Source organism: Dermacentor andersoni, chromosome 2, assembly GCF_023375885.2.
Source record: "Dermacentor andersoni chromosome 2, qqDerAnde1_hic_scaffold, whole genome shotgun sequence".
Taxonomy (NCBI): domain Eukaryota; kingdom Metazoa; phylum Arthropoda; class Arachnida; order Ixodida; family Ixodidae; genus Dermacentor; species Dermacentor andersoni.
The window spans coordinates 53,263,602-53,276,349 of NC_092815.1; the positions used below are offsets into that span (position 1 = coordinate 53,263,602).

The 12,748-nt window shown below is 48.5% G+C and overlaps 1 protein-coding gene across 1 annotated transcript in view; it reads right to left on the bottom strand.

Moving 5' to 3' along the window:
* Nucleotides 1-1,127: 1,127 nt before the first annotated feature.
* The window catches only part of LOC126542310 (gonadotropin-releasing hormone receptor-like), an 84,292-nt gene continuing 72,671 nt past the window's right edge, over nt 1,128-12,748 (bottom strand). Inside the window, exon 2 of the mRNA XM_050189329.3 lies at nt 1,128-4,720. Within this exon, the coding sequence (XP_050045286.1) occupies nt 3,109-4,338 (1,230 nt within the window). The 5' untranslated portion in view covers nt 4,339-4,720 and the 3' untranslated portion in view covers nt 1,128-3,108. The remainder of the gene's footprint in view (nt 4,721-12,748) is intronic.

The window sequence follows — 12,748 nt, forward strand, 5'->3', positions numbered from 1 at the left end:
TTCCACCGTGCATGATACCCATAAATAACACCACCTGAGCGCACTTTGAGTATTGCGAAAAAAAGATATAGAGGCAAGGCCGCACAGAATCTCTCATCACCAGGGGATTCGTCAAAACGCCACAGAGCGCCTGTGCAGAAACTTCATATATCACTGCATATAGTCTGGTCTTGATGGAAGTGATTGCTCTGGACGGAGGCTAGTTCAGGACGGCGGCTAGAGGCCTGTTCAGTGTTACTTGCGTAAAAATGCGAATCAGCGCTTCGCCTACGAGTACTGATGCCAAGTGCTGACTGATGAGTAACAATCCTGATGAGTAACAGTACTGACGATAGTTAGTGGCAGTGGCCGTCGTGGTTGTTGTGGTGGTGGTAGTGGACCATGTTTCTAGGATCGCTGTCACTTTCTCAGCGGGGCGCAAGTATGCAAATTAGCCTTGCTCGGTGAAGTATAGTTACACAAGCATGCTTAAACGCGTGAGGAGTCTGGCGTTCGGATAATACTGCTCTCAGGCTTCACCTTATCGCGAACAATAAAGTGTTATCCTGATGCCCCCCAAAGCACTGCGAACATTTAATCCAAATCCCATTACAAATGTACAGGGATCCTTTGGGGATAACATGGTAGAGGTGTTTTCTTTCTTTAAGGTTCAGTGTGCCAACCTAAACAGTGCGTTCCACACAGCCGTTTCCGTGCTCTGATTCACTATCATTACTACACCTGCACGCATGACCGTTAAGCTATTGCTCACTCTCAGGATGGAAAAACTTAATTGGCCCTTGCGCTGATTTTTGTTAGTTGGTGTTTGATAAGGAGGGGGTACTTACAGCCAACGTTGCCCTGCAATTGGGACCAGTGGTCCATGTTCCTGGGGTTCTGAAGATGTCAGGTAATTTCAAATTTACACTTACCTGAGCACCAAAAATGTAGCTGGGGCATAAAGGGTGTGGAGTACACTAAGCTTCTACAGGAAGTAGAAGTATGGCAAGTACACTGGTGACAGTGCATTACATCTGAATATATATGTCCTACTGTTTTACAAAAGTAATGTTCCCCACGAAGAAAATTAAGGCATAAAGGTAATTTCATTTGCCATAAACTTTACAAAGCACCACAAAGCTGTCGAATCGTGTAATGCTGGCCGTTTATTTGATCATTAAAATATGTGTATATGACATCTCCACCTTGTGTTGACAAAATACTGACTATTCCGTTAACATTCTCGTGCTGAAATCATACACCACTGACGGTGCAGTAATTGGGTACGCAACTAAGGCAGAACAGTAACAGGATACTACAATGATGAAAACATGTCCAAAGTATTTTGGTGCAAAGGTATTCTACATGTGCAGTAAACACGTGGTCTAGTTTTTGTATATGACTCATAGTGCAAGCTTTCTGACTTTTCCTGAATATGTTTCGAAAACATATACAGCATCATTAACTCATGAACTCTTTTAGATGTACTTCCAGTTCTCACTATCCCTCGAGATACCTCGACTCCAGAAGTGGTCCATGCGCTTCAATAACGCTAGTCGGCGATTCCCAAGTTACGATTTGCTAACAAGCTCTGGACGTCAACTGTAAGGTATTGTGGCTGCTCAAGACGAGTTTCTCAAGCGACTTCAGACCACCCTGATCCCCAAGCGCCTTTGACGCACAGTGTCTGTCTTTAGTGCTACTCAGCGTGAAGCCGAAGAAGGCATATGTGATAGACCCATCTTTTGTACACGAGAGTAAGCCGCCGAGCGTGCATAATAAAATTAATTGACAATACTCTTCACGAAGGACTATGTCACTTTCGTCGTATCAATATACGAGATGAGCTGAGCTGATGAGATGAGCTCCATGTTTAAACTATCGGACAACTTCACCGTCATCAACATCGCGCCGTATATTACTTTCACAGAGACGTAGCGGTACCAATTTTACCACATGGCGGAACGAATCATGCGGGCAGAGGTACTGGCGTTGCAGAACTTGCATTATCATCACAGCCGTCACGACGCCTTCTACTCAACACGCAACGTTCTTCCGAACTCCGCTGCCTTCCACATTCTTTTGCAACTTCACAGCGCCGCATTCTTCTGCTAGTAGTGCTGTTTATGATATGCCACTAAGCCTAGTCTTTCCTTTTCTTTACTTTGTCAAGGTTTATTCAGCTAAGCAGGATGCGCTACATTCCTGGTGGCGGTGCTAAAGGTGAATGTTTCTCGAAAGCTTAGTAGAAACGCCTTCCGCAAGAACATCTCTTCAGCTGACCCAGAGGTACATATTTGTGTATTAATTAATCCGGGTAACATGCGTAATATTTTCTTATCGTACCTGTTGGATCCTTCTCGCATAGATCGGATTTGCAAGTAGGCCTTTATGGAAGGCCTTTCCTTCGAAAGGATGTCAAGCAACGTCTCAGTTTTTGTACTGGCACATACCGACATGCGACATGAATTCTGCACTCCTTTTCCAGAGCTCGGTTGGATACGAGAGCAGTTCATTTAATTACCAATGCCCAACACGGATACTGTACACTTGGCAGCCTGTAATAAAGCGTACTTAAAGCATGTGTCGAAAAGCTTCTATGAGCAAGAACGCGCTTGCCAGACAAGGGAGATCTATCGCATTTTTGTCCCACTTCATTTTATAACACTGGTCTCTTCATCAAGTTGTACCTTGTCTGGAAAAGTGTGTAGTATTTCTTATTATGATAAGCAGACCCGAGAGCTCTCACTCAGTCCATGACCATCCGATACGCATATTACAGGAAACTAACATCATCCATGACGCGTCTCGTGCGCACCATTTCCCCACCACTTTCTCCGTGACCACCCAATTCGGCGCAGTTCTAGCCCGAGCACACTCAGTCCCTACTTACGAGAATGATAGACGTCCCTGAATACACTAGTCACAAAATACTGCACATATGATCGCTCTGCTGAAACACTGCATCACAGTTACTGAAAAAAAAAACCTACCGAACGAGTCCAGTTCATCTCTCAACATATTAGCATTGGGTAAAGGGCACTCTACCCTAAAGTGACTATGCCATGCGCTGCTGAAAATTACCAACTCGACAGCACAACGACTCCACCTGCGATCTGCGTTCGCTCCTCACATCTTTTTCTCCGGTGCTCCGAGCTGTCCGTTACTTCTGCACTTCTGCTCAGAAAGTGGCCCTTGCGCCGTTATTGGCCGCTTACGGCGGCGAGTAGGCAACGTTGAGAACGAGGTGCGAAGCATGGTGGTCGTGCGTTTGGAGCCCGAAGAACACGTAAGCCTACGCCACAAACCGCGCACGCGAGCATCGCAAGTGGTGCCTGCTGCGCCGCCGTTGAAGGCCAGATACACGTATGGATTAACAGCGCTGTTGGAGGCAGAGATGACGCCAAACACAGCCACCACGTGAGGTCCCAACGAAATGTCTCGAGCGAAGGCTAAAATCATCTCTTGCACCATGTAAGGCAAGTTAGTCAGCAGGAACGCCACAAAAATCACCACCGCCATCTTCAGAGTCCGCAGACGCGCTCTAGGCAGCGTGCTTTGGTTTGAATTCTCGGTGACAGTTGTAGTCGTTGGCGTTGTCCTTGATGTCAACGTCGTCGAAAGCCCTATGCGAACGCCTCCTGACGTTCTGGCGTTGGCGGCGCCCATCTTCCGCATCCTGATTAGGATGCTAGTGTAGAGCCCTACCAGCGCACACAGCGGAAGGACGAAGACGAGTGTGAACACGCACGCCATGTAGATTTGCCGGGCCATTTTGGCGGAATCCCGATAGATGTAGAAGACTGAGGCACAGTAGCATTTGTCTCGCACCACGACCACGCGGAACACGAACAGGTTCGGCAGGGACGGAACGAGTGAGAGCAGCCAGCAGATGGCGGCCACGGAGCGAGGTCTGGGAGCAGGCACGAGCGGCTTGCAGATGGCGTAGTGGCGGTCCACCGCGATACCCACAAGCATGTACGTGGAGGAGACGAGCGCGAACGTCTGCATCACCTTGAATACACGGCAGGGGCCGTCCCCGGCGGCCCAGACGCGTCCCATGATCTCCCAGAGCAGCTGAGAGTTCATGGTAACCAGAGTGACGAGAAGGTCGGCCAGTGCCAGGTTGAGGAACAGTACCTGAGCCTTGAACACCCTGTGGCGCCGCGACGTCAGGAGACGGTAGCACACAATTGTATTGCCGAAGAGCGACAGAACGAGCATGGTGGTTATAAGGGCGATTCGCAGTGTACTGGCGTAGATAGGGCCGAACACGTCTTCATCCGCTGTGACCGTCGCCGCTCCCGCCAGCGTCGTCTCGTTGTCAGAACCGAAGATTTCTCCGAACTCATATGGCATGGTGGCGGCAGTGCCGTTCGAAAGGCCGCGTCTTGCCCCATTGCCTTTCAGGCCAGCCGCAGAACGAGCGAAGGCCGTGAAGCCAGAGGTGGTCGGCTGGTATGCCTTCAGGAAACCGGATGCAAGCCCCGCCGTACTGAAGAGGTTAGCCGCCGTGCTTACACTTCATAGTAATAAAGAACATGTTGATGGTTCGCTATCTGTAACCACTCTTTCTCTGTGGGGCCAAATCAAAGATGGAGTAGCAGATACTCTTGATGGCTCCATCACTCGCCACTTACACTTTATTTTTTAAACAGGCTAGGCTTCCGTTCCTCCGTAAGTCCGAGCCGGCAAAGCAGCATGGGCGCCTTCTCAGTGTGGGCGCCTTAGCCAGAAGAATCTGAAACAGAGAAAGAAGATTCAAATTTTTTCAGTGATAATCCTTCGAGACCACAGCACCCATCAACAACATTTCCGGCCATTGGTTTTAAAGAGAACGTTCCCTATAACGTAGTTTCAAGTCTTACCCTCATACCATATTATACTGTGAGGGCAGCAATGCCGTCGTCTGCTTCACGTACCTGTGCTTCGACTTCTGTCGTTCACGGCGCTGTTCGCCAGCGCGTCGCTGGCGCGTTTCGACGGCCACCTGGTACCTATAAGCTCCCACTGAAAGTCATACGGCCGAAAGCGATCGTCCGAAAGCACATTTCCTATGCGCTAAGCTTTAACACATGTTGTCACATGAGATGCACCTTGTTTTCTACCAAGTGCACTACAGAGACACTGTGGCAATGCCGAAGGAGAAACGCAAAGCGCAAATCCTTCAGCGCCTTGTCAGTGTACTGAGCGGCTCTCCAGCTAAAGTCGGCCGGTCGTGCACAGGGGATGAAACCAAAACGAGCAAGACGAGCTATTAAATTAAGCCAACCGTGAAGCCTGTCACCCTTGTGTGTAAAAGGCAAGTAAAACTTTTTCAAAAGGAAATAACGTGCATGATGTGTTCAAAAAAAGGTCAGTCAATTTTCATGGCCCACAATTTCACACGTTCACTATTAGACACATTTCTTCCCTTTCCTGTTGAGTACCTCGAGAACTTGCTCTCATTCAGATCCCCGTCACTATCAGCGCACTTAATTAAGGATACGAACGACCCTGGGATAAAAGTTTTCCTCACTGGCAAGTTAAAATTAAAGCGCCATTTGAAGGTAGAGTTAGGCCAAAGAAAAAATTCCTGTCATTTTCTTCTGCTTAGACGTTACTCATGTTACATAAGTTGTTGTTCAGCCCATGGACTATTGCTCACAGCTTTTCTCCTTCTTTTAGCAAAATAACAATAAATGACATAATTACTACAAGGTAGCATGCTCATTAAAAAAGTAAAGCATGACTTGCAGCGCTTGAATTTCAAAAAGTGTAATGCTACCTTCCCAGAAAAACTTCAGCACACTTTTGCGCACTTGAATCATAGACCAAATTCGGGTGAAACAGAGTTTGAGACAGATAGACTGCAATGCCTGCTGCGGTATTTCATCAAACAGGCGTTTTCGCTTTCTGTGGCAGCTTGCGGCAGTATTTGTGAACCCTCCTCAGAGTTGGGCCACAGCAGTTACACCGGAGTCAGCGGCATTGAACACGCGACTACTTACAATTAACGCGTTCAGTTAAGCCTTACTGAATTGAGAAACATTAAATAGGTCAAATGTTTCAACGGATACGCAGCTATTTATCCATAAGATCCTTTTTTGTAAGCACCGAGGAAGGCTATACTTCTATACATTATAGCTACCGCGACGTCCCCCAGAGCGGTGTACTTAGGTCTGTGTTATTTAATCTAACCCTAATTGGTCTCTTTGAGCACGTGCCAAGCACAGTCAGGCATCAATGTATGCGGATGACATCTGCATACGGACATCTGCAGTAATACGCCTACAATTGCGAGCGAGAATTCAGAGAGCTGCTTCCCAAACTGCTATCTCCGTAATCGAGGCGTGGAAACTTCCTCCAAGAAATGCGTACTAGTGCCATTTGCGCGCGAACACGTGACAAACTACATGGTAATTATAAATGGCCAAAGAATCCCATATGTTCGATCTTACAAGATTATAGGTGCCATAATGGACAGGGACTTGTCATGGAGTCCTCACGTATCATACGTGAAGAAACGGTTGACAGGCATCTGCCACCTGTTCAAGTTTTTCACTGGCAAGACTTGGGGAATGTCGACAAGTGCTATGCTACAACTATACAGGGCGCTTCTTCTCGGCTTTCTGCGTACAGCTTGCCAGCAATAACCAACACAGGCAAAACGAATCTACGCACAATGCAAAGTGTCTAGGATCAATTGAGCGCTTCGGATCTGTGTAGGCCTGCCTCAGAATGCATCAACAGTGCCGCCGGTAGCAATCGCTAGATACCTTGTCAAGACCCACATTGAAATTGAAGCGCTGAGGACCCATATAAGGCATCTTGACAGGACTCTTCGCCACCACCTAGCCTCTCTACCAGCGGAAAGACCACGCACCTCTTTCATCCAAACGATAACCGCACATGGTGAATCATTGCCAGCTTGTTTCACTCCTGCTGCAAGACCTTCGATTGCTCCATGGTGCCTCGCTCAGCCGAAAATCAACCTGACAATACCTGGCATTACGAAAAAAGCTGATCTGTCATCAACAGTCCTTAAACGGCTCACGTTACTACTTTTGTACGAGAACTACCGTGACTCTACACATATCTACACTGATGGATCTGTCCTGCCAAACAGCTCCGCTATGGCAATGGTGGTACCAACGAAAGTTACAACCATCAAATTTAAGACGACTCACGCGACATCACCGACGGCAGCCGAGCTCGCAGCGCTCCTTACCGCCCTTCATTACATCGGTGATGAGCCTCCACACAAGTGGAGGATCTTCTGCGATTGAATGGCTGCACTGCAGTCTCTACTGTCGCCTTTACGACGCGGACTGCACGAATAGCTCGTATTTCACATTACAGAGACGATGCACCATATAAGTGATGCAGGCCGTGAAATAACTTTCCAATTGCTTCCAAGTCACTGCGGGATTATCGGCAATGAACGGGCCGATCCAACTGCCCGTTGAGCCAATGCTGAGGACCACCACGTACCAATACCACTTTCTAGAACTGACGCATCATGGAAGCTCCGCCTGCTTGCTCGCCAGTGCACCACGTCGCAATGGAATGCGCTGCATTTCAGGAATTCCCGACTATATTCCCTTGATCCCACATTAAGCCTTCGAGTCCCATCAAAGCTTCGCCGTGGAGACGCCACGTTTTTGTATCGACTGTGCTTGGACATTGCTTTTACCAGAGTCCTTCAATGCTTTTCTGGTCACGAAACTCCGCCGTAACGCTATGGGAGAGCTTGCTTTGTTGGTGCAGCTGCCACGCGGCGGCGCTGGGAGCACGGTGGGGATAGGTGGGGAGCTAGACGAAAGCTGCGCGCTGCGTCAGTTTGTTCTTTATTCTATGGCTAGATGCGCCCAAGTAGCCCGGCGGCATCGGCAGTTGGTTTTCCTCATTTCAAGAGATAATTTGTTGATCCGTACCGCGTTGTCACTTCGGCTACAGAGGTACGAGCGAAAAGGTATCGTTGTTTTGTTTGCCTAGTGACGCCGATGAGCGGGTGAAGTGGAAACGTGCAGCACCACGACAGGAAGCAGGCGGATTTACCTTCGATTCTGAACACGTCACAGTGTGTGAAAAAGATCTTGACAACACGGTTGTTGTTCGAAGCGATAAGTTCATTGTGAAAGGTGACGCTGTGTCCTTGCCCGGCACCGTTCCTTGGCTGTTCGAAGATCTGTCAGTGTACTTAGGCATCACGGCAAAAATTGTGCATTTTTTCCGCAGACGCCGTCGGCACTTCTTCACAAGGGAGAAGAACAAACTTGCACGGGCAAGCAAGCGTGCAACCTGCCCAGCCGGTGGGGGCAAGAAAGTGATGTGCGGAATGCCTTCCTTAACGGCTTCGGCCATGCTAACAAGCGGCAGTTTTTTTTTTCACTGCTTTTTCGCAATGCGATAAATAATCGTAAAAAAAATGAATTTTCCTCTTTTCATTCACTAATACGTCAACCATGTTCGTTTTTCTATTTCTACACTACTTCACTAGAACGACTTCGTAGCTTGCTGTTTTTTTAGGTGCTTTCCATCATATAATGTATTTTGCATTCTTACCTTGTTTACTGTGAATTTTCTTGCGCAACAGTGTCATGTTCTCGAACATACGTTATGAAATGTGCCATTATACTGAAGCTTGTGACGCAATCGGCATTAGTATCTCCTCAGCGTGACTTGTTTTGGGATATTTTGCCCCATATTAGTGGTTCACATTCTGAATAAATCGGCAGTGCAGCAGCGTCATGCTCGTGAACACACGTGTGCTTATTTTTGTTTAATTTAGTGACGTGAAACGCGGCTTCGTTTCACTTAATCAAGTCTCCCCAGTGCAGTCTTCATTAAGCAATCTCGCGCCTTGCAAGCGTAGTCCGTCCAAGAAACACACGCTGTCATTATGAAGCATGCCAAATTGGAGTGGAGGTGATAGCGAGACTCGTTCCAGAAGGCGAGACATTTGAGAAAGCGCAACCAACGCAAGAATTGGAACTGCACGGATGGCTTTGCGTAGCTGCGCAACGTAAAGTGAGACGCACTTTCGCTCGTGCAATGCCTACGTAACATGAAGTTGTCAAGGTTACACGTTAGAAATTAACACTGTCGTTGCAAACTCGGAGTTAAGGCTAGGTTAGAGATCAACGCGTATTCACGCGACACACGGACGTTGCCTTGCGAAAGCTTCGTCGTTCCCGGTTTGAAATTTTGCCGGCGCTCTCTGCGATAGGCTGCAGCAGAGTGAAATTAGCTTTTATAAACTATAAACACGGCAAATCTAGTAAGTTTTCTGTTATGTAATGCAGCAGCGGCAAACTAGCGCGGCTAAGAGGGTCTCAATGCAAATAGCTAGCGCAATCAGCGCTGCTTCAAGTCTCGCTGCGAGGCTTAAATTTGCGAGTTGGCGAGTTTCCTAGGCTTGCACAGTGTCACAAGCCCAAACAAACGACCTATCCTTAAATAAATATTCTCATGCTCCTCTGCCTGAGATAAGGAACTGCGCTGCAACGACACATACTGCTGCTCGGCATGACTGCCTCCATCGTAGCCTGTGTATCTTGCAAAGGTTAGCGAAAGTAACTTTTTCAGACGCACGTGCAATGACCGTATTGTATGTAAGGCGAAATATGAGTGGTAGTAGAATGTTAGCTTTTTGATGAAAGATAAACAATTGCTTCGAACCGTTACAGGAGTTTCAGCCGTGTGTCGTGCGCGCGGACACGGAATGCCCCCACGCTAGCAGCAGCGATCCTAGCGGCAGCTTCTGTCCCTGTATAAAACTGCGGGCGCAGTTTCGTGACCAGAAAAGCATTGAAGGACTCTGCTTTCACGAAGCCTATGCGCTCCGCATAGGGATGGCCGACAGCGCAACCTGTGATCAATGCGGCGATGAAGGATCGATTCATCATATTTTGTGCGACTGCCCGCGAACTCAACCAGCTGGACGACCGACCACTATCGGAAGAAGGGATTCCACACCGTCGACAGGGCCTAACGTCACCAAAGAAGGCCGTGCAAACCCCAGTGTAGGGTAGCAAACCGGAGACTGATATTTGGTTAACCTCCCTGCCTTTCCTCTTCATCTCTCTCTCTCTCTCTTTAAATAAGTCGGTCAACGCCTATAGGGTCGCTCTGTGAAATGTTTAAAAAAAACTCAGTGTCACTCTCTGTGATGAAGGTTAACCAGCGAAGTGGTGTACGCGGGCCCCTTAATGGCGAGCTGCACCTCCACCGCGGGTCGGCCTGGCATTGCACTGTCTTCGGGATCGGCCAACGTATGGGGAGTGCTTAACGCCTGCTTCACCACTGCCGAGGGTTGGCCCGGCAACGCACTATCTTCGGATTTTTTTAGACGCGAACACGATAGTGGGTAGCCCTCAACAGCTTCGGTGTGAAAATGCCTAGCCATTTTCATATAGAGTGAATACGCTGAAATTTATATCGCTGCTCAAATGAACATTTTGGCAATTTCATATGGCACCTCCATTATATTTACAGCTTTGAAATTTTGTTAGCGTGTTCTACCCACTACAGGCATCATTCCGACGAAGTTGTTCTGCATAGGTCAAGTGTGCCGTGCCAAAGTAAAAAAGATAAGTAAAGTCTGGAGCTTCACGCGCCATAGCCACGGTCTGATTATGAGGGATTCTTGAACGTGCCCCTAAATCTGAGTACATGAGCATTTTCGCATTTTGCCTGCATCGAAATGCGGCCACCGCGGCCGCGATCGAACCCACGACCTCGAGCTCACAAGCGCAACGCCATAGCCACTAAGCGAGCGCGGTAGTCGCACGCGTCAAACATTTTAACGCCTTGGCCCCATGTCACAAAATATTCGGCGTCGGCGTTCGGCGCGTTAAGAACAAGTTTATTTCAACAAGAGACGATACGAACACTGATTCACAATCCGCCCTTTTCACGGCACGACGGCGCATGCGCCCTGCCCTAGCGGATTAGTCGCGAAATGTTTTGGAAGGGACGCGCGCACGGTCGCGCGGGCAGATATCGGGGGAAAGTACCCCGAAAAAAAAATATACGCACGTACCCTCACTGCAGCGAACACTTGTGCCGTGTACCGCGTTGAAACTCTACTGGTAGCTCGACGGCGGTGCGGTGCCGGAAACGTGCGTAGCGTAAGACTGCAACTCCACTTTAAAACAGAAAAGGGCCAGGACTCCGTCCGGACTGCGCCGCGAACTACGTAGTTTCCGCCTTGCATTGACGGCTGTCAAATTTATCGATAAACCCCTACGTTACACTTGGGCCGTTACACTAGAGCGTCGGCCCACTCTTGCTGGTGGTGGCAGCGCGTGCCTGACTTCACCTACTCGTTTAAGGCGTGGTAACACTGGGTCGATACGAGACCGAGAAGACACTGACGTCGATGATTGGCCGATTATTCGGCACTGTGTCACTGAGACCATTTGATCATAATAGGCCGACAACAACACAACTGACCGGTGCTAGTTGTCATATAGCGCGACGGGCTTTCTTGTCGACGACGGCACCGACAAGATCAGCGTGCCGACCGTGATCGCTCGACCGAACCCTACGCGATCAACCGTCGAACCGACAACGCGATAGCTGCAGCTCATTCACTTGTAAACATAATTATTCGCGCTCAAAATGCGTCGACATGCCTTCGAAGTTGTAATGCACAAGCATCAGGCCTTTCAAGCCATGCACGTGAAGTTTGAGCCAATGTTGATCCTGTTTAGCAAAGGTTGGGTTAGGCCTGACCCCGTAGAGTTCGTGCACTCGCTACCGAGGGACCTGAACTGAAAAAATAAGCAGTCAGGACGAAGGAAACCACTCTTATACTTCAGTTGTGGCGCTATAGCGATTTGATAACTACTCTTCACTTCTCACGTGACGTACACAATAAGCGGCAAGCGACGAAACAGCGCTGTGCCAACATCTTGTACTTTGGTCACCGTTCCCGAACGCTGCCGGTCGCATTCCCGTAGATGGTAGGTCTGTGTGTGTTGGTATGCTGACACATTTCTTAATTCCACAGAAGCACTGTTTACCTCTGCGTCAAACGGGAAAGAAGAGACAGTGCGATCGGTACAGCAGCCTAAACTCACTCAGTAACCAATGGTGTCACCGATGGCATCCTCGTTTTCGCGAGAGAACTACACGGCCCATAAGTGGGGGCTTATGCCGAGGACAGTTTTCTTTAATAATACTTTATGGCACGCGTAAACTGTAAGTATAATGAAGTTAAACAAAAGCGAGAATCAGTAGCAACAGCCCGTAATATATATGAGTCTGGATCACAGTTGTAGAATTTAAGTGGCCCGGCCGCTCATATTGACTCGTCTCATCGAGGAACAACGCGGCTCATATTAAATTAAAATTAAATAATGGGGTTTTACGTGCCAGAACCACTTTCTGATTATGAGGCACGCCGTAGTGGAGGAATCCGGAATTTTCCACCACCTGGGGTTCTGTAACGTGCACCTAAATCTAAGTACACGGGTGTTTTCGCATTTCGCCCCCATTGAAATGCGGCCGCCGTGGCCAGGATTCGATCCCGCGACCTCGGGCTCAGCAGCCTAACACCATAACCACTGAACAACCACGCCGGGTGCGGCTCATACGCGCAGATATGTATGTTTTGCTACGTTTTGAGATTATTTCACATCAGCGATGCGCCGTTTCTACAATATCCGAAGCTAACAGCGATCTGAAGCTGTAGATGTATACATGTAAACAAATGCATCGCTTTGGCAAATCCGACGTGGAAGGCTGCGCTCGAGGGCTTCTTGAATATGCAAAATGTTTA